Source organism: Pteronotus mesoamericanus, unplaced genomic scaffold (genome assembly GCF_021234165.1).
Source record: "Pteronotus mesoamericanus isolate MK-2021 breed Mesoamerican mustached bat unplaced genomic scaffold, CSHL_Meso_final scaffold_167, whole genome shotgun sequence".
Classification (NCBI taxonomy): domain Eukaryota; kingdom Metazoa; phylum Chordata; class Mammalia; order Chiroptera; family Mormoopidae; genus Pteronotus; species Pteronotus mesoamericanus.
In genome coordinates this window covers 3,343,659-3,370,375 of record NW_026555308.1, presented here as the reverse complement: position 1 = coordinate 3,370,375, position 26,717 = coordinate 3,343,659, and the positions used below count along the sequence as shown (strand labels likewise).

General features: G+C 42.9%; 1 protein-coding gene and 1 pseudogene across 2 annotated transcripts in view; one reads left to right on the top strand and one right to left on the bottom strand.

The window, feature by feature from the left end:
* Window positions 1-1,230: 1,230 nt before the first annotated feature.
* Window positions 1,231-26,717, bottom strand: part of DNAJA3 (DnaJ heat shock protein family (Hsp40) member A3) — a 29,992-nt gene continuing 4,505 nt past the window's right edge. Inside the window, exons 2-12 of one of the 2 annotated variants that reach the window (XM_054589523.1) lie at window positions 24,040-24,173; window positions 20,196-20,279; window positions 19,281-19,481; window positions 18,135-18,287; window positions 16,313-16,460; window positions 15,201-15,265; window positions 13,472-13,600; window positions 12,900-13,015; window positions 12,035-12,132; window positions 4,590-4,705; window positions 1,231-3,968 (exon numbers count right to left, since the gene is read on the bottom strand). In XM_054589523.1, coding sequence (XP_054445498.1) covers window positions 4,602-4,705; window positions 12,035-12,132; window positions 12,900-13,015; window positions 13,472-13,600; window positions 15,201-15,265; window positions 16,313-16,460; window positions 18,135-18,287; window positions 19,281-19,481; window positions 20,196-20,279; window positions 24,040-24,173 — 1,232 coding nt within the window. In that variant the 3' untranslated portion in view covers window positions 1,231-3,968; window positions 4,590-4,601. The remainder of the gene's footprint in view (window positions 3,969-4,589; window positions 4,706-12,034; window positions 12,133-12,899; window positions 13,016-13,471; window positions 13,601-15,200; window positions 15,266-16,312; window positions 16,461-18,134; window positions 18,288-19,280; window positions 19,482-20,195; window positions 20,280-24,039; window positions 24,174-26,717) is intronic. The other variant, XM_054589524.1, reaches the window with a different exon arrangement.
* On the top strand, window positions 9,055-9,779 carry LOC129083652 (Golgi SNAP receptor complex member 2-like; annotated as a pseudogene).

Genomic DNA, 26,717 nt, shown 5'->3' with positions numbered 1-26,717 from the left:
TGCCATCATTTATTTTTCATTTTCTTAGCTGTGATAAAATGTAACAAAATGTACTACTTTAGTCATTTTTAAATGTACAGTTCAATGCATTAAATACATTCATTGTTGTACAACCACCACCACCACCATCCGTCTCCAGAACTTTTTTGTCATTCCATACTGAAACTCTGTGCCCATTAAACTTTAGCTCCCCAACCCTCCTCTGGCCCCTGGCAACCACCCTTCTATTTTCTGTCTCTATGAGCTTAACTACTCCAAGCACCTCATATAAATAGCTGCCAATGTATTAAAATGAGACATTTATAGAAATATTATTGATAATAGCAAAACAATGGAAATAACCCAAATGTCTAAAGGATGAATAAGGAAAAAAAAAAAAAAAAGGTGGTCTATTCATATAGTGGAATATTATTCAGCCATAAAAAGAACTTAAGTACTAACTTATGCTATAACATGAATAAACCTTCAAACATGCTAAATGAAACCAGAAAAGAACCACAAAAGTTCACATATTGTATGACACCATTTTTTTTTTAAAGATTTTATTTTCAGACGGGGGGGAAGGAAGGGAGAAAGAGAGGGAGAGAAACATCAATGTGTGGTTGCCTATCATGCACCCCCAACTGGGGACCTGGCCTGCAACCCAGGCATGTGCCCTGACTGGGAATCAAACCAGTGACCCTTTGATTTGCAGGATGGTGCTCAATCCACTGAGCCACACCAGCCAGAGCTGTATGACACCATTTAGATGAAATATACAGAACAGGAAAATTCATAAGACAGGGAGTAGATATGTGGTTGTCAGAGACTGAAAGACTTGGGAGAAAATGGAGAGTAACTGCTAAAAGATACGGAATTTATCTTTGAGGTGATGAAAATGTTCTAGAATTGATTGTGGTGATGGTTGTATAACCTTGAACTAAAATCCACAAAACTACACTTGAAAGGTGAGTTGAATAGTTTGTAAATTAATCTCAATAATGTTACCTCTAAAATGAGGTAACTAAAATCTCCATATAAAAATCTGGATGCCCAGCTTCTCTTGGAAAGCGCCAGAAGATCTGGCAGCATTTGGTCTGAATCCCTGCATAGCCCCCTGCCCTCCTTGGGTGGAGCTGAACAGTGGCAGCCACAGACTCCACCACTCTCTACTGTCTCCGGGCACTGAAGCTATAGGTCAAGACCCACGTTGTTATTTATGTTAAGTTCCTGACTGGCCCATGTGTGATCCTTCGCAAGGATCATGCCAAATAAGCAGAACTTTGGTTAAATGATACAAAGTCATGTTAATAAACACGAGTGCTTTATTAACAAGAGTGCTACGTGCCTTCTGCAAAAGCCATGACAATTCATATAATTTAGTATTCAGTGATGGCCTCCATTGTTACAGAACAGAGTAAAGGTCAGGGACAGTCCCTGGACATATAAGCAGCCAAGAGGCTTGTGGGACTGGAGAAATCCTTGTACATTGAGGGGGTGTTTCATGACAGGGAAGGAATGTTGCATTCAAGTCCATCAGAATCCAAAGGCCCACAGAGGAGGAAGAGGATGGCTCAGGTGGGTAAACAAATTAGAACAGAAGCCTGCAGATAGGGATGGAGACAAAGTCCAGTGTCCAAGTCTGTCTCATCCCTATGTGACCAGGCCTTCCCTCATTCATCCTCTTAACATTTCAGGAAATGCTCAATACCCATCTACCTTCCCCCTCCTCTCAATCCCCAAAGGCTTGGGGGCCTAGAGATACTTCTTTGTATTTTTTAAATGCCTCATCTTCCACTCCAGCCCCAACTCAGGCTGCCAAGTTATCTGGTGAAATATGCCTGAGAAGCTAGCTTTGGGGATAAGCCCACTCCAAGCACTGAAGGAAACTGGATGCTAGATTTGTACTGCCACCTTCCTACATCTGTGGGAAGGACCCTCAGAATAGCAATAATGGTATTTATTGGTAGCAAGAAAATCCACGTCTTTCAAAGTCTTCCTCCAGACTTCTGCTTTCAAAAGACATGTATGAGTGGGACTCAGCTGACTTCTCCAGAGGAAAACTAAGCTGTCAAAAGATGCCCCACCTAGCTTCCTGTTGCTGTACCTGGGTCTAGGATTGTGAAGGGGCCCATGCTGAGAGTCCACAACAGGCACTCAATAAAAATTTGCTGAATGAAGGACAAGTATCTGCAACTGTTGGGAGGTCACCGCCCCTTTCTTGCCCATCCTCTTCACCCAACCCAGCAAGTGCACTCACACCTCAAGCTGCTCAACTCAGAACATAGGGGTTGGTCAGAAATGTGCTCAGGGCCCACTCCAGTGGTGCCAGCGTTGAGGATTTTGTGAGACAGACTCTGCCAGGAGCCCAGACTGGTCAAACTACAATGAGCAAAAATTTTAACACAAAAAAATACATTAATATTCCTCTGACAATAATCTGGGGGGAAAAATAAATGTAGCAAAGGAAACTGATGTAGGAGGCCACAATGCACATCTCTCATGACACAGGCTCCCAAAAAAGAAGCTACCCACAAAATTCTAGAACATTCATTCAAATTAGCTCGTTGCATGGGAAGCTCCCTTCTCTGGGATTTGGGTTTAAGAGGGTCAGCACTTGTCGAAATACCACCGATCCATCAGTGTGAGTATGCTCTTAGGGAGGCATGACTCTGTGGGTGAGGTCAGCCACCTCTGCAGCCAGCTCCAGGAAGGCGAGCGGAAACATGGGGTGGCCTGACCTGCACATGAACACCATATAAGCCCCTGCTAAGCCACCTGTAGAAAGCTGCTTGAGCTCTTTCAAAGAAGACGTAACCACAATGTAAGTTTTAAATATCTCTTTGCAGTAGATAATCTTTTACATGGATACAGAATCACTTTACATTCATAGATAAGACACTAATAGATGCTTTATTTTAGTAAATTATGAAGGAAACAAAAAGAAAACTATTCAGAAGTGTTCGCCATTAGCCTGTCTTACCAACAGGAAGGTCTGGAAACACGGAATCTGAACTTCCTAGAAGCTGAGGTTGGGGAAACTGTTTCGCTCTGGCTGGATGGTGGAGAGCTTTCCATTGCTTAGACTACACTTTCCTTTTCTGAACAAACATTTATACAGGAAGACAATGATTCTTAGCATTAAATAATTTAAACACATTTCTGAAAACAGGTGTCAACAGTGTAAGTGGTGAGAACCAAGCTGTGGCAGGCAGTGGGGGTAAGGCTCTAGGATAAGGAGGCCGTCAGCCAGGATGTGGCCAGGGAGGCCCATGGACCAGCGGACAGGCAGAGTTCCACTCAGGCCTGGCTTCAAACACCAGAGCTCCACAGCCATGGACAAGAGGCCACACAGCTGGGGTGGGAGGGAGGACTGTCTGTCCTGACAAAGATCACGGCCCCCACGTTTCAGCTGCTTGGTACCCTTGGGCATTAAAACAAACTCCAAGAAAAGCAATGGCCGCCTCTATACTGAAGGGTGGGCAGTGCTGGTGGGGCTTACAGGCCCCAAGTTCCTGGAAAAGACAACATGTCAGAAAAGACTCATTCCAGAACCTCCCAGAAGTTTAATGAGAGGGAAATTAATCACTTCACAACTTGGTGCAGTTTTAGGCTTCATTTTTAAGCTGTAAGCATGGCCTTTAATTCTTTACTGATTTCCACCACATTTGATTCCAAATAAAAGTTTTGGCTCTAATTTCAAGAAGTGTCCCGATATCTTACTCTGAGCCAGAAGAGGCCTAGTTACCAACCCGTGGACGAGAAATCTACCAGCCCCTGGGCGTGCCACGCCTTTCTGCCCAGGAGCTGTCCACCATGACCATTCTGTGGAGAGGTGTGTTGTCACATGATTTTGCGGTTGCCAAGGTTCCAGAGGGCCTCTGCAGGCAGGGCTTGATACTGCTGTTCTGGAATCCTCCTGTCTCCAAGGTGCCCTGGCCACAAGGAGGGGCTGCTGCTCCCGGCCTAGTTTCCAGTGGACCGTTTTCCTGAGCCAAGACACACAAGTGGTTACAGTTTACTGGGAATGCAAGACACATCCCTGTGGGTGAGCTTTTATCATCCCTGGGAAGGAGCTATGCCAGGAGCCCCAGCCACCAGGAACCCGCACAAATAAAAAGTTGGTCCCAAGAGCCCACAGTGACCAAGCGCAACTCCTGGCAGCCCCCCAGAGGTTATATGGTTCTACACCCCAGGTAGAACAGGTGCTATAAAACAGGTGGCAAGTTGGAGAGATCTGAGTTCTAAGTCTGGCTCTCCTGTGACTCGCCCTCTGTGACTGTTGGCAACCTGGTGCCCACCACTGTGGGATGCAATGCCTCTGGGAGCTGGTGGAGGGAGGGCTGGGAGGCATGCCTGCCCCCAGTGCAGCCTTTCCCTGCGGTCTGGTTCAGCCCTGGACTGCCACTGACTCAGCCATGTTAGCTAATGCAGGTGTCTCCATGGGCCAAAAGTCTTGGCTCCAAAGCGGGAGGCAAATACACCATGCCTGAGACTGGTACCGCTTCCGACTCCGGGTGGTGGGGAGTATGACATCGGTTAAAGTAAGGGCAAATACGGATTAGTGCACAGAAGGAGACAAAGGGGAGAAACCTCAAGGGTTTTCCTACCTCGGCTGGGTATCAGGAGGTAAACATTTTCTTAAGTTTGGAAAGGAATCCCTCCTTGTCCTCCCCAGCCTCAGGCCTAGCCTTGCCTCCTGCGGAGCTATCCATGGTGCTGCCACCTGGGCACAAACAGCAAAAAAACTGGGGTCAAGGGCACACACCTCCAGGCATCCCATCCCAGGCCCCACCTACCCCCGCCTGGCCACCCAAAGACTCTACACTCAACGAGCCACCAAGCGCCACCCTGAGAGGAGAGGGGGCATCCCCCACGTTGGCCAAAGCTGCCTCGCCTTTTCAGATGACTGAAGCAAACAGGACACTCAGTGCTTCACTGTATCCCAGCTGCCCCCTGAGTCACTGAGCTGTGAGAGGGAAATATGAAACAGGGCCAGACAATTACCAGCTGTCTCCATTTTAACAACTTTAACAAAAATAGAGCCCATTGCCAGATGCCTTCCAGGCCGGGCCACAAAACTTCCACATCAGCTCTTTCAATCCTTATGATAACCTTACGAATAAATTTCAGATGAAAAAACAAAAAAAAGAGGCACAGAGAGGTTAAGTGGTTTGCTCAAGGTCACAAAGTGGGAGGGAGGACTAAGTTCAAATCCAAGCAGTCGGACACTGAAGTTCGGACTCTTAACCACCATGCCACTGGCTCTAAAAGGTGAATAACAATGCCAAGACAGGTGCTGTGATGATGCCTTAAAAACATTAAAACAAAACAAAACACAACTATGGCAAGACCAACTGACCAGCTTCCATGCTCTGTACATGTGCACATCTCTGGGACACTCAGGGAAGGACTCGGGGCCTTTTGGAATCCCAGGACATGTGCACTTATCTGTAATGACAGTGAAGAACCGTGTATGGCACTGGGCAAGATTCCCCCATCTCAGGGCATCTAAGCCTATATGCTCCAGAAAAGAGGCGGGGGAGTGTTTCTTGTTTCTTTTGGGCCCAGTCTGAAACTAATAAGAGCAACTCTGCTGTACAACTGCATCATTTTAAAGATCTATCAACTACTAGGCAGGGAGGGCAAACTTTTGTTTTGAGTTAGACTATAGACCTGTACTCAATACGCTAGGAAATCTATGCCATGCACAGTGCATAGCAGAGGAAAAATGGTCATGGTCCCCAAGATCACAGACTGAGACACCTTCCTCAATAAGAGGCCCAGGGCAACAGGCCCCTAGCAGAAGTGGGACAAGGCTGTCCTAGGTCTAGCCCCCCAGGCATTCCTTTGGACTGGCCAGCTCTCACAGCTCAAGAATTTCCTCAGAGAGACAGTGGTGGCCCTGAACAAGGATGTGCTAACAGAGGTCTAAGTAATCACCAAAGGCAAGGCATCTGGGTGACTCCTGAGTCCCAGGGCTCCCCAGCTGGGGACCTGGGCACTGCATAGTCGGCAGAGCAAGTCCTTGTAAGAGGTACCCACTGCCACATGTGTCCTCCCTCAGTCCTACACATCTTCTTTTCTTACATAAAGACTTAAGTAACAAAAAGGATTTTTCTCACACAGAGATCCACAAACCAGAAATTTCCCTTACTCCTGGGTCTCCTAGAACAAGGGAGAGCAAGAGTACTGAATTTCGTTATGCCCTTGGTAAAAAGATGGCAAATCTTCATGTGTTCCTGTGTGTCAGTTTATGAGAATTTGCATGTATCACACTAGAGTTACCACTGATGGACCTTTTAACATGTGCCATGTGCCATGCCAAACACTTTACCTAGGTGATCTCACCTAGGTAAGAAGCAGGTGCAACTATTATCCACGATTTACTGATGAGGTAACTGAGTCTCAGAGAAGTGAAATAATTTGCCTAAGGCTTCACTGCTAATAATGGCTGAGCTGGGTTGTGATCTTCTGACATCAGAACTCAAGCTCTTAATTACTTGTCACAACAGGGCACAAAAACACTCAGTGACTGCTGATACCCACCCCCAATTCTGCTGCTCTTATCACCTGAGGAAGGGTACAGAGTAATTGTGTTCCATGGTTATGTAGGTATTTGAGCCATGGTGGTCAATCTGGGAGAGCCATAAAAAGCACCTGGTTAGCTGGTTAATAATTCACAACAACAACAACAAAAACCCATCACCAACACAGACACGCACCCAGAAATTCTCCTCATTTCATACTAGCAGGAACATAGTCTTACCTCTCTCTTTCTATATTAAACCTAGCTAAAAGGGGTATGGGAGTCTTCAGGAATATTTACTAGCCAGGACATCAAAAGAATATAAGCACTGAACTTAAAATTTTAAGCCAAACAGGAATAAATTGTGAGCCTCTGCACAGAGATAACAAAGTGGCTCTTCTCTCTCATTCTGAGTTCTGATTTCTCTGAAGACTAGCCTGGGGTAGAAGGAGTCACATGTCCTTACAGGATATCCTGGGTACTTAGGTGCCTTCAGGTATCATTACAAGATACAAATACAAGTACTATACTTCCAAAATTGCTTTCAATAAAGCTGATATATGATCTTTGCATTTTAGAATAGAAAATGCCCTACGGTGGAAGTTCACCCCAGCCAAATAGGCATTTCTAGTCTGCACTTTCCGAAGGTGCGGCTGTACAGCCTGCCACAGTCAGAGGTCAAACCTGAGGCCAAATGACTCCTCTATCAGACCACGTGTGGCTTTCCCGAGAAGGATTACATTTTTCTCTCTCTGTGAGAGTGTTTCCCTGCCGATGGTAATAAATTCAAACCAATTCAGCCAACATTTACCATGAATAAGCCTTGGGCCAGGTGCTGTTCAAAGTGCTGCGGACTCAAAGAAGAAGCATTGTAGTTATTACAGGTAGGGATTCCAAGTCAAAACTGTCTGATGGCTGTTGGCGACGTGATGCCAGGAGAAGAATAACCAGATAATATTCATTCTGTGAATCTGTACCACCTTTCTGGGTCAAACTACTAGTGTTTTAAGAAAGGTCTAGCATTTATTTGAGGGTTCAGTGCTTGCTCTGTCTTCCCCTATTATACTGTTGTTGGATGAGGGCAAAGATCCTGTCTGTCTGTATATCACTTCTTAGCATACAGTAAAAGCTAAATGAACACCTGTGTGAAGAAACAGAGGCCAACAGTACTCCAGGATCTGACTTCTGAGGACAGACCCACCCACCCTACAGGTGGAGGTACAGGTCTACATTCCCAGCTTGACTCCCTGAGACATCTAACACACACAGATTGAGCCAGCAAAACACGTCTCATTCTACTAACATGTCTTTTCCTTCACCTTCCTCTTGCCTCCTCCCTGTATAAAGGGGGTCTATGGTCAACACTATTAGCCATATCAGAGAAGAGAAACAGCAGATGGAATTCCCAAATAATGAGCTCAGGGACAAGTTTCTACAGTTACAGCTAATGTACATGTGCGTGTTGTTGCAAGAATTAATGACAACCCAGTAACAAACAATGAACCATAATATGTCTCTAACTCAAAAAGTCACACAATAATCTCTGAGTGCCCCAGTTCCCTGTGTCTTTTTGCTTCAGTGTTAAGAGTCCCTAAGCACATTACAGTCTTTGTGGTTCATACTGGGAAAGAAGCTAGGATCAGCCCTTAAGGTTTTCAGCAGCTGCATTAGGAAACAAAGAATAAAGGATACTAAACCCACCAAAAACTTGAGGTTAATTTCCTATTACATAATTGTATCTATTCCAAATGCCTTCCGGGAACTCTTTCCCATAATAAAGGCAAAGACATTCAGGAATCTAATCTGTATCTGCAATGTCTCTCCTGGGTCTCTACTGACTCTCTAATGAGGCTGTGCTTAGAGGCTATTGAAAAAGGTACACACTTTATCCCAAGAATCACTGATAACTGAATGCAACTGCTTCCAGTATGACTTTAGTTAATATGGTTTGTTAAATGTTTGAAATAAAAGAGGTTGAGGCTCTACTTAAATAACAGGACCCATACTTAGGAAGTTGTCAGAAAATGGGAATTATAAGTACCATCATATTTTCCTGTGCGGATTGCAAAAATAATTCTCTTCACAGTGTAATGGGAGGCTTAACTATACCCAGGCAGCAGAATGATAGTGCATTCTTTGAAGCCAATTCTAAGACTCTTAAACGTAATTTATGCCCTAGCTGGGTAGCTTAGTTCGCTAGAGCACTGTTCTGATATGCCAAGGTTGCAGGTTTAATCCCTGGTCAGGGAACACAAGAGAATCAACCAGTGAATTGCGTCAGTAAGTGGAACAACAAATTGATGTTTCTCTCTCTCTCTCTCCAATCAATCAATCAATCAATCAATAAAAATAAAATAAAACATTATGTCTGGGAGCCAAATTTCCCACTGGACTACAACTCTGAAATGACAATGGGAATAGAAAAGATATATAATTTGGCATACCCATTTCACTTTATAAACAACTTTTCAGAAATGCATATATTAAAGTTAAGCTATATGCAGTAAACCTATGTCAAAAATTTTAAACCCAGCTGGGCTGGCAACATGGAACAGCTGGACCAGCAAATGCAGAGGCAGGTCCACTAGATCCAGTCTCACATGGGACGACTGAAGGCAGCACATAAGCAATCTATGCACTCAATTATTCTTTTTTCTCTTTCATGCAGTAGTAGAAAATGAAATCCAAGCAAGCACAGACCAGATATTCAGCCATCTAGAATGTCTGGAGATTTTGTCCGGAAAGGAGCTCCCTAACAAAAGCCAGAATGCCAAACTTCGTGTTCATCAATTAAAGTATGATGTCCAGCACCTGCAGACCGGTCTCAGAAACTTCCAGCATTGGCAATACACAAGGGAGCAGCAGGAGAGACAGCAAGAGGAGCTTCTGTCTTGCACCTTCACTACCAACAACTCTGATATCATAACACCAATGGATTAATCACTAGAGTTTAGCTCCTCCCTCCAGAAAATTCACCACGGCATGAATGACTTCATTGGAGGCAGGAACAGTATTCTGGAGGGACTGAGGGCCAAGAGAATGACCTTGAAGGGGACTCAGAAGAGGATCCCTGACAATGCCAGCATCCTGGGCTTGTCCAACCCAATGATGCAGCTCATCAAAAAGCGGGATTTCCAGGACAAGTACTTTATGATCAGTGAGATGCTTCTCACCAGTGCCGTCATGTTCCTCGTGGTACCGTACCTGACATGAACCAGCTAAACTCAGAAAACTGAACAACATTCCCACTGCATATGTGTGTGTGCCCACGTGAGGGAGGCAGGCCCAGAGGACACGTTTTGAAATGTATGTTTGTCTTAAGTGTGAAAACCACTCAGAAGTAATTGTGATCTGTAACCTACGAAAGTTTCAAGCCTGGTCTGTTTTCTGTGGCATCTTAGAGGGGAAGCTAGTGCTACCAAGATTTATGGTGCATAGGAAATTAAAATTTATGTACCTTTTCCCTCTCACTCTCCCTGGGGAAGGAAGTGATATAAGGGTAAGGGATGAAGAAGGAAGGGAAAAGAAAAAAAAATGTAAAGGAAGAACTGGCAAAGTATCAGGCACACAGGAAGCTTCCAATATAATCCTGGCTAAATGAGGGAAGAGGGAATTAGCTATGAGGACAAAAAAACATGAAAATAATAAGGGTTCTAAGGACACTCAAGCTCCTGTATGATCGACTCTCAATTTAAGCTATCAGAAAGGGGTTTAAAAAAACAACTCATGAATACCAATACCCAGCATTCCAGTATAGTGAACAAGGCCCACATCCTTGCACAGGGCTCAGCTGAGGAAACCCCCAAGTTCCAGGTGGGTAGGGAGAGAAGGAGAGCTGAACATGCCTGCAGAACAAATCTCACACGCTACGTTTAGGATTCAGGAAGGAAAAGCTGAAAGTGAACAGTAGAGTTACATGGACTATTCTCACAATTTCCACTTCTTTTTTGTTCAAGGATATAACAAGAAAGTAAGGGAGAAGTCTACGTACCAAACCATTTAATACAAGTACATGCTTGGTCAGGCTACAGACAGGATTTGTGATGGCTACTTTTTTTTTTAATTCCTCACCCAAGAACATGTTTATTGATTTTAGAGATCGAGAGAAAGGGAGAAAGAGAGAGAAACACCAGTTGGTGCCTCCCATACATACCCCAACTGGGGATTAAACTCACAAGCTAGCTATGTGCCCTGACTAGGAATAGAAACCACAATCTGCCCTGGCTGGTGTGGCTCAGTGGACTGAGGGCCAGCCCATGAACCTATAGGTCACCAGTTCGAATTCCAGTCAGGGCACATGCCTGGGCTGTGGACCAGGTCCCCACCTGGGGGCGTGCAAGATGCAACTGATGAATATATGTCTCACACTGATGTTTCTCTCCCTCTTTTTCTCTCTCCCTAACCCCTCCAAAAATAAACAAATAAATTATTTTTAAAAAAAGAAAAAAAAAAAGGAACCCACAATCTTTTAGTACATGGGATGAGGCTCCAACCAACTGGGCCACTCAGCCAGGGCATGGCTATTTTTTCACAAAGGACTTGGTCCCCTAAACTCAATAGAAGTTCAGAAAAGTTCATGCAAAGCCTGCTGCTTTTGGGACACCGCTCCCTGCCGGGTGGGTTGGGGTGTGAGAATCCAAGACTAAGCCCCTTCACTGAGAAATCCACCCCTCCTCTGATCACCTGCTCTAAATGACCATATACTTACTACTTACTACAGATAGTAGAACTTACTACTATTCAAGTTCTGAAAAATATAAGAAGAGCATCTAGGACCCAGACAAAAACAAAATGATATAACAAAGAGGAAACATGCTGTGCTGCTGAAGCCAATTATACTCTCGGTATAGCCTGTCCTGACCCAACAGTCATCCAGCTGACAGAGAACTAGCATCCCCACAGCAGAGCAACACCCTCCCATGGGAAGAGGGCTGTAGCTGAGGTTTCTCATCACCAAAGCTTCTGCCTGCAAGCATTTTGGTATCAAATATCACTATATTTAACTATACACTGTAGATAGAGCATGACGTTTGAGCTCAGGGTAAATAAGGCATCTGTTTATTGCCAGAAGAATTAAAAATTAGACCTCCTGGGAATAAACAGATATGGAGTCATATGACCATGCCTTTTTTTTTTTTTTAATTATTGTAGATGTTATTTATGAGACACTCTGAAATCTTGGAGAAGTGTTCTAAGTCAGGAATGCATAAAGCCTTCCAATTCATTTTCTTAAGCTGTTAGAAGGAACTCTCACATGATGATGTGCCTAAGCAAGTGGCAGAACCAAGGATAGAACTCAGAAGGGCAGCTCTCTGACACATAGAGAAGCAATCTAGCACTCTCAACACAGAGGAAGGAGAAGCAGCTGTGCTCTGGAGCGCAGCTACACTTTATACTTGGCTGTTTGAGCCCTCACCTTCTCTCTTTCTACTGTGCTCTCTGAAGGTTCCATGGAGATCCTCAAGTGGAAACCCCAACATGCTTCCAAGGGACTGAGGATGCCCATGTGCCACCATGCCACCTTACCAGTGCTTGTATTGGTGACGCCATTCACGGTCCCCTCCACATCCGTCTCATCCTCAGCATAGCTCAGCATCAGGCTGTGTTGCCGACTTGTCAGTCTCCTGTGGAGCAAGCACAGTCAGTGTAAAGTGTTTCCTTTGGGCAGCTCTTTAAATGATGAGGCCTGAGTCAGTGTAGGAAATATGGGACCCTGACACTGGCAGAGTGCACAACCTGACCCTCAGAGCCACACTCTTAAAACTTCTGTAAAGAAAATCTCCTAAAATACTCTAAGTTGTTTTAAACAACTGCTACTATGGCTGTGCGAAATAATTTACTGGGAGCAGAGGAGGGGGTGGGAAGGAAGATTTTGTAAGTGTATATGTGTGTGTGCAGGAAATTAAAAGGAATTCTGGAAACCTAGGTCTCCCAAACAGAGTCAGCATGTCTATTCTAGATGCCCACAGCACTCACTTCAGATCTTTCTACCACTGGACGCAGATATCCTGTGCCATGACCTGGTTATAAATCTGCCCCTCCCACCAGGCTGAGCACCCTGAGAGCAATAATAATCAAATCAATTGCAGTAACAGCTAAGCATTCTCTATGTATTACTTAATTCTCCAACTCAAGGAAGTCAACCTTTTTTTCATTATGTCCACTTTGCATATGGAGAACTTGGGCAGGACACACTGACTTAAAGGTAGCCTGACTGAGCCTCAGCACTTCAAGTGGTAGAGCCACAGTGGGACTAGGTGGTCTGGTGGTGCTAAACCCTGCCACACTTAGCACAGGAACTGGAAAGTAAAAAGCCCTCAACTGGTCCCTGCTTGATGGTGAAAGTGTGAAAGGATCCAGCAGGCCTTGCCATGGCTATGTGGGTGCTTACTTTGGAACTCTGATCTTGATGTGAATGTAGTGATCTCCATAGCCATAACTGTTAATCCGGGGGATGCCTTTCCCACTCATCCGAATCTTCTGGTCTGTCTGGATCCCAGGGGGGATCTATAAGGAGAGAAAACCTATGGATTTCCTTGATCTCCAGTTACTCATTTGGATTTCTAGACAGAACCCGCCAACAACCACATGGAGGCTGGCTAAGCTGGGGTTCACCCTGAGCAGAGCTCTAACAAGGATTTAGGGGCAGGTGGTTTGGTAAGGTAAGCCAACATGGGAGCATGGAGAGCCAGACCTGAAAAGTGGCAACGCCAGCACAGGAGTGCACTGCTGAGGCTGCTCCCTGGCTCAGCAAAAGAGGGGATGAAACTCAGGGATTGCTGCAACTCAAACCCAAGGAATGGCCAGATACTCTTCCTGCCTCCCCTAAATCTCGTTTTCCCTGAATCCCCAACACATTGGTTATTTACAGGTTGTAGCCACTTGTAAGCAATTTTCCATTTCAGTGGAGGGGGAAAAAAGCAATTAGGTGTGAAGGTGGCAAAGATAATCTTGCCCTCTTACCGTCACATTGATTGTCTCATACAGGCCCTGGGCTCTGGCTGTCCCCCCGAGGACAGCCTGAGCTACAGAAATAAAGAGGTCAGAGTGGATGTCTGCGCCATCCCTCCGGAACACGGGGCTTTTCTGCACCTAGGGCCAAACATAAGAGATAGGCATTATGCACAAAGAGGTCTTTCTGGAGACTGGACATCAGCGCCACATCTCAGCAGCCTGAGCTTTGGGCCTGACACACGTTGCCCTATTTCTATGCTTGGAACATCGCAGTGAGGGATAGAGTGTACTTTCACCAAACTGAAACGCTATGCCAGGTTACATGTCAGATTCATTTCTATACTGCAATGCAAGAGTGTCTAGATTTCCTCAGGTTCAAATCCAGCCACTCAATTCTAAACAAAAATAGAGTAAAACTGGCTCCTTCAACATTAAAAAAAAATCTTACTAGAAAGTAAAGAGGAATACAGACTAACACATCTACAGTCAAAATGGTTTTCCAAATGATTATTTAGCACAAACTACCTTTAAGACAGACTGAAAACACTAGAATTATTTTGATTTTTTTAATAAGCACTATTTGTTGTATCTCAAAGACATTCCTTGCCTTCCAGTGATTTCTATTTTTTCTTCTCTATTAGATGGAGATAGAATCCGAATTCTCTACCAAACTATTCTCATTGATTGGCTTCCAGCTTGCTATCTTTGTCTTTGATTTCTCAGTTTAGAAGGTTCATCCTTTAGATTTTCATCTTTTTTTAATTATGAAATATTTCACATGTACATAAATTGCAAAGTAAATATATAAAGCTACAAATAAGATGTTATGAATTCAGGTGAAATCTCCTTGCTTCCTCCTCACCCCCTCAGAGATAACTACATTGCTGGACCTAGTATTTATCATTCCTACAGGCATCTTTGAACTTTTACTACATATTTACATGTCCTTAAGCAATATATATAACATCGCTTAAAAGTTTATGTAAATGATCTTCCCTGCATCCTCTTGCAACCTTTCTTTCTCTCCTCCTTGTAACTGACAAGTCTCATTACACATGTGGTCCAGTTTCTCTCTTCTGACTACTCTGTGGTCCTCTGTGACCATAGTGCAGTTCACCCCACCATTCTCTTGTCCAAGGGCAGCAGGTTGTTATCAATGTCTTGCTACTATGAATGAGGCTGTCACAAACAACTTGTGCCTCTGCCTGCTGCACCTGTGTAGGCTGTTCTGAGGTATTTATCTAGTGGAATTGCCAATAGAAGCTGTTACCTTCTTTAAGGTTTCCCCTTGTATATAGTCGGTAAAACTCTATCCCTGGCACTTATTACGCCTACTAAAAATTTAATACATAAATAAAAACATAGGGAGAAGGATTGAGGAAGGGAGGAGAGAGGAGGCAGGGGAAGGTGGTGGGGGGAAGGCAGAGACAAATGTATTTGAAAAAATAAAGAAAATAAATTTAAAAAAAAACCCACAGGTAGATGTTTTCTGTATTTTTATGTGTTTTTGTTTCCAACTTGGAAACATCTTGAAGCAACTTTGTTCTCTCCACACCTAGCACACAAACTTGATGGTGACATATTTAATAACCCCACCAAGATGACCATTGTTCCCCTTGGAAATGTGGAGAGCAGGATGTGCCCCACGAAGATTACACCTCTCTCCATGACGAGTCTTGGCTGCCCTTTCTCCAGGAGAGAAAGGCTCCAATAGAGGCTGTGAAGGCAGAGTACCTACCCTGAACGTGATGAAAATTTCTCTTTTTCCTACAGGCATCCTTACAGTCTGGCCATCCTCGACTCCTGTGAAAACAAAGATTCAAAGGAAAACAGTCATTTGGATATCTCCCAAGGCATTTTCTACTCTGGATCCTTACTCATTCCTGTTTCTTGATAATGAGGAACAACACAACTACCCAATATGGCAACAAGTATAAATTTTCAAAGGTGCACCATACAATAACCAAACAAGAGCACCTTCTACTAATTAATTCAAGTTTGCTGAACACCTACCTCTTGCCAGGTCCAAGTAGTACCTCAGGGAGTATCCAGTCCAGTAGTGGAAACAAATAGTAATCAAATAACAACACTAATAATATGTCATTACAAACAGAGCCATGTTCTCAGAAGGAAGAAATCACAACTCAAACTAAGATACATCTAAGGGACAGGAAGGATTCCAGGTGGCTTCCCTGAGGAAGCCCATAAAAACAAAGTTAACTGCTAAGACAAAAGAAAACATGTTTTAGACACAGGAAACAGCATACGAAAAGGCTCTCTTCTGGGAGGCATTCTGTCCCACTCAAGGAGCTACAGGAAAGTAATGAAGGTTGCAAGGGGAAGGCTCATAAGGGGGAAGGCTAATAAGAGGGAAGGCTGAAGAGGCCAGCAGGAGCCCAGAGAAGAGGCCTTTTCTTGTCCCCTGAGAGTCACTGCTGAGCTTTCAACAGGGTGAGTGAGGTGATCAGACTGCCCTGTGGAAAGAGAACTCTGGGAACAAAAGCCAGTTGGAGCGAGCCGTCACAGGCTTCCCTGGCATCTAGGAGGAGGGTGGGGATACAGACTGGGCTGGCAGTGGGGACAATGCTGGCCTTGGGAACTGAAGATAGAAATGATGGAGGAGCTCCTTCACCATGCATGGGAAAGAGTGGACATGTCAGGTCCCTTCTCTCCAAAGTGATGTGTAAGTGTAGATTTTAAGGATAACTAGTGCAAAGAGAAACCTACAAGGAGATTCTAGTTCCTCCTCTAGTCTGGGGCTCCAGGGCCTTAACATTTGCTTTGGCTAAATCACAAGGAAACAAAGTCTCAGCTCTCAGTCTCCTGTGTGTGGAGGAGCCCAGAACCCACCTGCAGGCACAGGGATAACCACTTTCTTCTTCTGCTTGGCTTGTCCTGCTCCTCTGCATACCACACAGGGAGATGTAATGATGGTGCCTCGGCCACCACATCTCCGACACGTGGAACGCATCACAAAAGGGCCTGTATTTATAGTTTCCTGATCAAAAGGAGAAAAAAAAAATGGAACCCTTAAGTACTCAGGTAAATTCTGACAGCCAAGGCTTTGGGACCACAATGTGCACAATGTAACTGTTTCCCTGATTGAGAGTGGGAAATGTTTACTGGCCACTTGCATTTCCTCTTCTGTTCATCTTGACCAATTTTTCTCATGAGCTGTTGGTCTTTCTCTCACTTTTCTGAAGGAGCCCCTTATATACTAGGAATACTAATCCTTTAGCAAATGAGTTGCAAATATTTTTCCTAGTCTTAAACATTGCATTTTGAGAGAACTACACTTTAGCTTTATTATCTTACCTCAATGTTCGCTTCAGAAATGTTAGGAAAAAATTCACATCAATTCAAAGCCTCAGAGAAAGGACCTTAGAAGTTGGAGGGAACTAGGAACAATCAATAAAAAATACCTAAATATCTGTGACAAGTAGGAGTAACTGGACTCACAGAACTGTAGCTACAGAATCCTCATCCTCTCCAAGACAGTCCTCTCTCAGAGGAATGCAGGCTCACTGCAACATTGTTATTAATTTCAAAGGGAAAATAACTTTACATGGAGAAATCCAGGCAGATACTACCTTAACTAATTGATGGCAATCAAATGTAAGATCATCACTAAACGGACAAACTTACACTTTAAAACTCTTGACATGATCCTCTGGAAAGGGCACTATACCTTTGAGGTATGAAACCAAAATGAGGGAAATTGAACAAAATAGCTTGCTTGTAATCCTAAGAAAAATGTCAAGGACATAAAAGAAAAAGAAAGATTGGGGAACTGTTCCAGATTAAAGGAGACAAAAGATCAATAAACAAAGGCTACACAAGATCCCAGTTTGGATCCTATATCAGGGAAGAAAAGAACTAATTCAGTATAGATAACGGTATTGTATCCACATTAAATTTTTTGATTTCGACAACTGTCCTGTGGTTATGTGGAAAATGTTCTTGTTCTTAGAAAACACACACTGAAGTATAAAGGAATAAAGAAATAGAATGTTTGCAACTTACTCTCAAATGGTTGGGAAAATGTGTGTGCATGTGCATGCAGACACAAACAGAAAACGTACACAGGGAGGGGGAGGGGCCGAGATTGAGCACACGAAAAATGACAAAGCAGAAGAGGGTTTAGGGGGGATAAATGGTAATGGAAAAAATACAATAAAAAATGAACTATTAAAAATTTTTTTCAAATGACAAAGAAAATAGGACTTTTTTTAACAAAAAATATTAACTGATGAACCTGGGTAAAAGGACTAAGGGACTGGTTCTTCACACTGTTCTATAACGTTGAATTAATTCACCGAGTTAACAAAAGAAAAAATGATTACACTTCAAACAAAGTTAAGTGTCCCCTGACAATCCCTGGTTGGTTTCAAATTATCAATATATCCCAAAGTGTATTTTTAGAGAAGGAAGCTAAGTTTCCTTTGTCTGTCTTGTTGACCAAGACAGAGAAATCCTGGAACAATACAAAATGTTCTAGGTAAAATAGTCCCACCTAGTTATGGATTCTCAAAGTCCTAGGTACTGCTCAAAAAATATCTGCAGAAGCACAGAAATAAGGAATGGTGGGGAGGAGTGGGCATGAGGTGGGAGTCCTCTGGGAAAGCAGGAAGGGAGGGGGGTGTGGGGGGAGGCGGCTTTAACTTGCTCTTACCATGCCGGAGCCACCGCAGTAGTGGCAGTGCTGCACCTTGGTGCCAGGCTCATTCCCCTTGCCATCACACCGCTCACAGGTGTCAGTGATATTCACAGTGAACTCCTTGTTGACACCCTTGGCAGCTTGATTGAATGTCAAATCCATGATGTACTAAAGAAATCAAGGGATGGCCTGTTATCTTTCTTAAAGTAGGGGAGGAACTAGCCAGCAGTTTGTAGTTACTTTACTTTTAAAGACTTTATTTTTTAGAGTTCTGGTTTATGACAAAATTGAGAGGGAGTTACAGAAATTTCCGACATATCTCCTACCCCCACTCATGTACAGCTTCTCCCGTCATCACTCACCAGAGTGGTACATTTTTTTAAATCAAAGATAAACCTACGTTGACACATCATAATCACTCAAAGCCCACAGTTTACATTAGGGTTCACTCTTGTTGTTGTACATTTTATGAGTCTACACAAATGCATAATGACATGTATACATCATTATATAAGCATACAGAGTATTTTGACTGCCCTAAAAATCCTCTCTGCTGCCTATTCACCTCCTCCCTAGTTACTTTTTAACTGATTTACTTTCTTCTACTTTGACAAGTAAGAATAGATAGGACTCACTTAATTATTTATGCCCTACTTGTTAGGATTTTTGACAGTAATGTTTAAGTAAAAATGTACATTTCAACAAACTGTTCACAGATAATACTTGTATACAGTTCTTACGAACAGGTCAAATGATCCACAATCATAACTTAAATCATAAATATTCCTCCTCTCTCTTCAAATCTGTTAAGATCTTATTATGATATAAATATGGAAGAAGTAGGATTGGGATGTCTCCCTACTAGATTGAGCTCTCCTGGAATAATGTAGCAGCTCTCGATAAATTACACCCTAATGATGAACTCTGAAAGCTTTATGTTCTGCCTGGTTAAGCAACTATAAGACTCCAGTCAAAATGGATGTATACATTATTACCTATATACTTTTTCAAATTTTGCAATGATTTTTTACCAAAATGGCTGCCACAAGATGATTCCATGTAAGCTGTTTTGCCTTTTTCTTTGAGAAAAAGAAGTTGATAAAATCTGACTGCATCATGCTTAGCAGCTACAATTTGAATGGTTCTTTAAAATAAGCTCACCTCCTGAGGCTGACTGAATACACTCTGGAAATCTCCAAAAGATGACGATGAGAATTCCCCAAAGATCTTCCTGAAGAGCTCCTCTGGGTCAACAGTGGGGCCTCCTTTCCAGTAGCTCTGCCCGGAGCCACCAGCCCCAGGATCAAAGCCAGTAGAGCCATAGGTATCATATTGCTTCCTCTTCACTTCATCGCTCAGCACCTTACACAAAAGGCATAGCAGTCAGGTGGTCCTGGGGCTCCCGAGGCCCAGGGACACAGACACCAAGTGCCAAAAAATGGTACTGCACCAACATTACATGTTCTGATTTTGACAACTGTACTGTAGTTATAGAAAAGAATGTCCTTGCTCTTAGAAAATACAGAAATACTTAAGAATAAAGAGATACAAAGTCTGTGACTTACTGTCAAGTACTCATGGGGGAATGTACACACACAAAGAGCATATATATGATACCCTATATATCCTGAACCCCTTTGGAATGGTCAAAGTCTGGGAAGAAGTTCCAATTGTTCAGTCGCTGTTTCATGTATGTTTCCTCCTTCTGATTACCATTTTAAGTTTCTTCAGGGCAGTGGTGGTAGTCTACTTTTACAGGACTACCATCCCCACAAGACAGCAATACCCTAAGTAGGAGGGGGTAATCAAATAGATGTGGAATTAATCCAACAAGATATTCCCAGACCTGGCCACAAGTCCAAGCTCTGTTAACAAAGATTGAATCCTGTTTTTCATTGAGATTCCAAGAAGTAAGATCTAGCCTAAGACCTGGGAATCTTTTTTCTTTAATGAGGGCTGTGCAGACACAGCCTTTGTACTGGACCTCATGACATGTCAGGTTGCCCTGTGCAGCATACTCTGATACATGCATACAGCTGAATGACAGTGAGTGCACACACCAGTGGGTCATGTTACCTCATAGGCTTCTGCCAGCTGGGAGAACTTCTCCTTGGCTTTGGGATCATCCTTATTCGTGTCTGGGTGATATTTCTTGGCAAGCTATGGGAGGAAATGGTAATTTACTATGAGCACAAAAGGATTACAAAACTGAACCCCAAATACCAGTCACAATTTCGCCTTCTTTATAGAAGCTAAGACTTTACAAACAATAGAAATTCCTAAAAAAAGGTTTAAGACATTAATAAACCATCTCTTCAAATCTGAGGTATGTACACATTTTTCAACCACAACAAATCTCTACCAAAAATAACTAATTCTTTAGAACGTGGGCACCTTTGTGAAAGATGCAAAATAGTGTATCTGGTACACTTTAATCTATGTAGAAAAAGAGGAAAATAACTGGACAGATTTAAATTATTTTTGAAGAATATACAATAAACTGGTAACACTGTGCTACAGGAGGGATATGGATGAATGGGAAAGAGGAATACTTGTCGTTGCACTTTTTGTACAATGACATTAACTTGTACTTTTTGAATTCTGAACAAGGGAAATATATTATCATTCAAAACAGATTTAAATATTAAAAACAAAACTAAATCTCACTTGGCTGTTCAGAGCACACAGGTGTGCTAAGCAGCTCTAAAATGAAGGCTACCTTCTGTCTGAGGAGTATTGTGTGCTTTGCAGGTGTTCACCACTGTTTGCTGCAATTCCTGGGGCTTCTAAGTCTGAATTACCACAAGTCCTTTATGTGAGGGCAAGGAGGTGCACAGAAACAGACTCCTAAAGCTGACAGAGACTTGATAGGCCCTTTGGCTCCAGCATTGCCAGGAGTTGGCTGCTTAGTCTACTTCTGGAGATGCTGGTCCTCACACGAGAGGCTGCAAGCTAAGCACTGAAGTGGGGATGAGGGTGACAGGGCGGGGGGCAGTCATCTCAAGCATGGCCAGTAGATCACAGTGAGATACAAGGCAAGGCTGGTTCCAAGCCAAGGCAAGCTATGTCTGTCTATTGGCTGATCCCCAACTCTAAGACAAGATATGCTGAAACATGAGATCAGCACAAGGAGAAGACAGGTGTTTTGCAGTCTGAAAGACCTGTACTTTTAGTCTTATATATGCCACACAATAGCTGTGTGGCTTAGGATGTGTGTCATAACCTTCCAAAGCCTCTTGCCACGAGAATTAAATGACGTAACACCCATAAAGCTTCATCAAGATCTGACTCCAGTAGTTGTTCCACAAAGGCAACTTTAAAAATTTCCAGTTTTAAATTGCACAGCTTTACCTGATCTTTTTATTTACATATCTAAAAGCTTGAATGGTTGCCTACTTTCTTTTAAATTACAAGGTCTGTTCGGAAAAAGTCCAGCCATTGTTAATACAGCAAGAACGGTTTGCGTGACATGATGTAACCTGGCAGCCAAGGAAAGTGGACTGAAATGTGCATGCGTGAACAATGATGACTTCACTGTACTAGTCAGTGGGGGCAGTAGATGGTGTTGAGTGAGCTTGTGTACTGCGTGGCCCTCATATTTGAGATGACTGAATGAGTAGAAGAACAAATGTGCATCAAATTTTGCATTGTTTGAACATTCCTCTATGGAAACTATTCAGATGATTCAGAAAGCTGCAGCAATGGGCAACTGGTGATTGGCAGCTTCATCATGACAATGTGCGCACTCATGCATCACGTCTCATGCAGAGTTTTTTGGCGAAACATCAAATCACCCAGGTGACTCAGTCCCCCTACAGCCCAGATTTGGCACCCTGAGACTTCTGGCTTTTCCCAAAACTAAAATCACTTTTGAAAGGAAAGAGATTTCAGGCTGTCAGTGAGATTCAGGAAAATATGACGGGGCAGCTGATAGCGACTGGGAGAATTGTGTGAAGTCCCAAGGTGTCTACTTTGAAAGGGACTGAGACATCATTGTTCTATGTACAATGTTTCTTGTATTTTGTATCTTCCTTAAAAAATGTCTCTATTTTTCATGTTACATGGCTGGATACCCTCTGAACAGACTTTGTAATTCTCTACCACTTGCTAAGGGCCTCAAATGCCCCAGTAATTTGGCTGCAGCCTCCACCTTTTCAAGCTACCTTCACCCTTGCATCAGGTACCTTAACCTCCAGCTCAAAAGGGACATGCTATTCACTCTTCCCAAGCCAGGATCTCTGCTTTCTTCCCCCTTGCCTTTGCCCATTCCATTACAACCCAGTGATAAAAAGATTAACTTAAATAAATAAAAAGCAAAGGATCTGAATACATTTACAACAAATGGCTGATAATCATATGAAAAGCTACTCAACACCATTAGCCACCAGGGAAAAGCAAATCGAAAACCATACTGGGACACCACTTCACACTCATTAGGGTGGCTAGAATCAAAAAGGCGTAATAGTATTGGCCAGGATGTGGAGAAATTGGAAGCCTCATACTCTGCTGGTAGAAATGTAAAATGGTGCAGCTGTTATGGAAAACAGTCTAGTAGTTCCTCAAAAGGTTAAACACAGAGTTTCATTTGACCCAACAATTCTATTCCTATGTGTACGTACATACACCCAAGAGAAATGAAAACATAGGTCTACACAACTTACACATGGATGTTCACAGCATCACTAGTTAAAATAGCAAAAAAGTGGAAATAAGGAAACAATCCAAATATCCACCAACTGATGAATGGATAAATAAAATGAAGCATATCTATGCAATGCAATATTATTTGACCAGAAAAGAAATGAAATACTGACACATGCTACAACATGAACTTCAAAAACATGCTAAAGTGAAAGAAGACAGTCACTAAAGACCATATATTGTGTGATTTCATTTCTATGAAGTGTCTACAATCGACAAATCCATAGAGACAGAAAGCAGGTTCACAACTGCAAGGGCAGAGAGAGAATGGGGTCTACATGCTCATGGTATGGGGTTTCTTTTTGGTTGTTGAAACGTTCTAAAATTGATGGTGATAATTTTACAACTCTAAATATACTAAAAACCAGTGAACAGTATACTTTTTTTTAAAAAGTAGGAGGAAAGAGTAGATGCCTACGGCATAAGCTGTCAGGTCTGGTCTTGACCAGTACTTGGTTCACAAATATTGGCCTTGGACAAAGGTTTTGCTAATCCACAAAAAAAATTATTTTTAAATTCAAAAATCTTACAGTAAATTTTTCATAAAGGTAATTTTTGTATTTAATTCATGTTTGATTTAAAAGATCTCCTTTATTCTGACAGTATGGCTTCCCTATTTTTATGGTGTTTAAATGTTGTTTCTTTTACCAATGACATTAATATATTGTACTTGTTATTTTTAACATCTATTTTAGGCAATATACAAAAGCTGCCAATCCTACACTGGTGCCCTCACTTTTTATTTTAATTTTTATTTTGGTGATCAGAGCAAAAATCTGGGATCCACTGGTCTAAATATCTAGCCTGACTACATTCTGGGATATAATGATGGGAACTTCACACTTTCTGAGTTAAGAGAAGAAATAATTCTAAGTCCATAAACTTTTACCTGAATGCAAAGAATAACTACCTAAAACTTAAACCAGCATGCCTACTAATTCAGACAGTGCAGAATAAGTCTAAATACAAAAACAGTTGTGGAAAAATATTTTTTTAATCTCTGGTTCCAACTCCCTCCTCTTTTCTGAAGCATTAGTGGGTACGGTATCATGCACTGAAAAACACAATCCAACAAAACCCATCTTTCACATATCATTCCATACTGTCAGCTGCCTGTGTCCTACATGTATAGGCATACACACTGCACTGATCAGGATCAGATTAGATCAGTAGTATTCCTTCTACAATCTTGTCTCTAAAATCTGGCTTCCATACAGACCTGGTAATAGGCTTTCTTGATCTCTTTCTGGCTGGCATTTCGGGGCACTCCTAATATCTGGTAATAATCCTCTTTGGCCAAAGGGGTACTCATGTGGAAAGAGGCAGTACAAACAAAGGGGTAACTTTTTACTCCTAAAAAAGAAAAAAAGGAAAGAAAATCATTCTGGGAACATGTTCAACAAATGGCGACTGTGAATAAACAACCAGCCAGGTTATACCTGTGAATGAGCAAACAGTCACAACTTTAGGGCCTATTCTCCTCCAAGCCCAATGGAGACCAAACTCACTATACTTCAAAAACAGCTAAGGCCACTGTATAAAAAGAATGTAAGACAATGTCAATATTAAACTTGGTGGGGCTGATCCTGCTAGGTTACACTACCTCTGTAGCCTCATTAAACCACCAAACAAACAGTGGGGGCTGCACCTGAAGATAATTAAAAAGGGACTTAGTGCCGTGACCAGTGTGGCTCAGTTGGCTGGGCATTGTCCTGCAAAGTGAAAAGTTGCCGGTTCAATTACTGGTCAGGGCACATGTCTGGGTGGCAGGTTCATTCCCTGGTCAGGGCACAAGTGAAAGGCAACCCATAAATGTTTCTCTCTCTCTCTTTCTCCCTCCCTTCCCCTTCTCACTTAAAGTAAATAAATGAAACCTTTAAAAAAATAATAAAAAGGGACTTAGCTCTGTGGTGCAGGGGTGGGGGAAGGTGGAGGTGGGAAAGGGTGTACTGGGGGATAAATGTTAATGGGAAGAAAACAATAAAAACTTACACTATAAACAAAAAAGAAAATAACCAGAAAATAACTCCTGGCCCCCTCTATATGCACATTTTGATGAATCAGCATATAGAAGGACACACCAAAAAAGCTAATAGTCTGTTAAGACCCTTCCCTGAGACCTCCCCTAGGATTCCAGCTGGCCAAAGAAGATAAAAAGCCTCAAAACAAAGAACCCACACTTTCCTCTCCCTAGAGCATGCCCATGCCTCTACCCATCTTCCTCCTTCACCTGAAACCAGGGAAGCAGCGGGCAGCAGCAGGTCATCCTGGCCTTACCCACCTGAACCTGTCTCCAAGGCCTGTTCTCTGACTTTCTCCCTCCTGTTGCTTCTTCAGCCTTAAAGCCCTTCCTTTGTTTCACTGTCCCCAGCTTTCATAAACATACTCTCAAAATCAAAAATAAAAAAAGTAAATAAAAATAAAAGGGACTTAGCTCCCATAACACTGTTTGAGGACTCATCACAGGGCAGGTATTTTCATACACTGTCCCTTTTAATGCTCTCCAGGTTCTTTCCCTCTACCAAGCAACCTTGAATGTCTGCTAACAGGGTAGGGTGGCACTCAGTATGTTCCCTGGAAGAACAGCATCAGCTTGTTGGAATGCAAATTTTCAGGCCCCACCTCAGACCTGAATCAGAAACTTTGGTGTAACAATCCTTCCATGTGATGGTTACATCCACTGCTCAAGTTTGAGAACCACTGTGTTAACAAAATGGTTCTCAGTCTTTTGAGTCACACATCTCTCAGTATCAGAAGTATAGAAGCACTGTCCCTCTCTCCTAAAAATAATACACATATATAGACATACAAGATTAAAAGGCCCCGTACCAGAACCTCTGTTCACCAGAGAGCAGACAACCTGAAAGGAATCAAAGTACATGGCAGGTGGCCATATATCCTGCCTGCTTTCAGGCCTCTTGCATCAGCAGCTAGGAGGAAAGGCCAACAGACACATCTACTCAACTGCTCTTTGTGCATGAAGCAGACTGCTAACTTCACTCTGTCAAAAAGTGAAGCTGAGGGAGCTGCTTTACAATCTCAAGTGCTGCCTCATAACCCCTAACCCATCCTGTGACAACTGGAAGAAAGAGGGGGTAAAGTTGGGGGGAGAGGTTAAGCCAAGTTAAGGCAGAAGGAAAAGGTGGGTCAAGAAAAAGAAAAAGAACTGTCCCAAAAACTAAAAGGTCACTGCTTGGATTCCAGGTTAGGGCACATTAGAGGGGGTTGTGGGCCAGATCCCTGGTTGGGGGTCCGCAAGAGGCAACCAATCGATGTTTCTCTCCCTCTTTTTTCTCCTGTTTTCCCCCTCCCTCCATCCCTCTCTAAAAAAATACATAAATTTTTTTAAAAAACAGAAAGAGCACTGGCTGGTGTAGATCAGTGGATTGAGCGTGGGCATGCGAACCAGAAGGTCACTGGTTCAATTCCCAGTCACGATGCATGCCTGGGTTGCGGGCCGGGCCCCAGGTGGGCAGCGCATGAGGGGCAGCCAGACATTGTTGTTTCTCTCGCTCTCTTTCTCTCTCCCTTCCCCTCTCTCTACAAGTAAATAAATAAAATCTTTAAAAAAAATAAAAAAAGAATGAGGATCATGAGACAGCTACTGGTTCCTAAATCAAATGTTTGCCTGTAGAGAAACTTCCGTATTCACTATTCATTCATTCAGCAAATATTCATTGAGCACCTACCAGGCACTAGGCTTCATGCTGGTAATATGACCGTGAACCATTCAATGGCACTGCCCTGCTGGAACGTAACATTTATTCAAGATCTTAACACTGTACTAGGCACTGACGATACAAGATAAATAAGAGTCAAAGCCAATGCCCTCAAGTTCAGCAGTCCCACAGGGGAGTCTGGAAGGCAGTGTGTGAAAAGAAGTATTAGCACATCCGT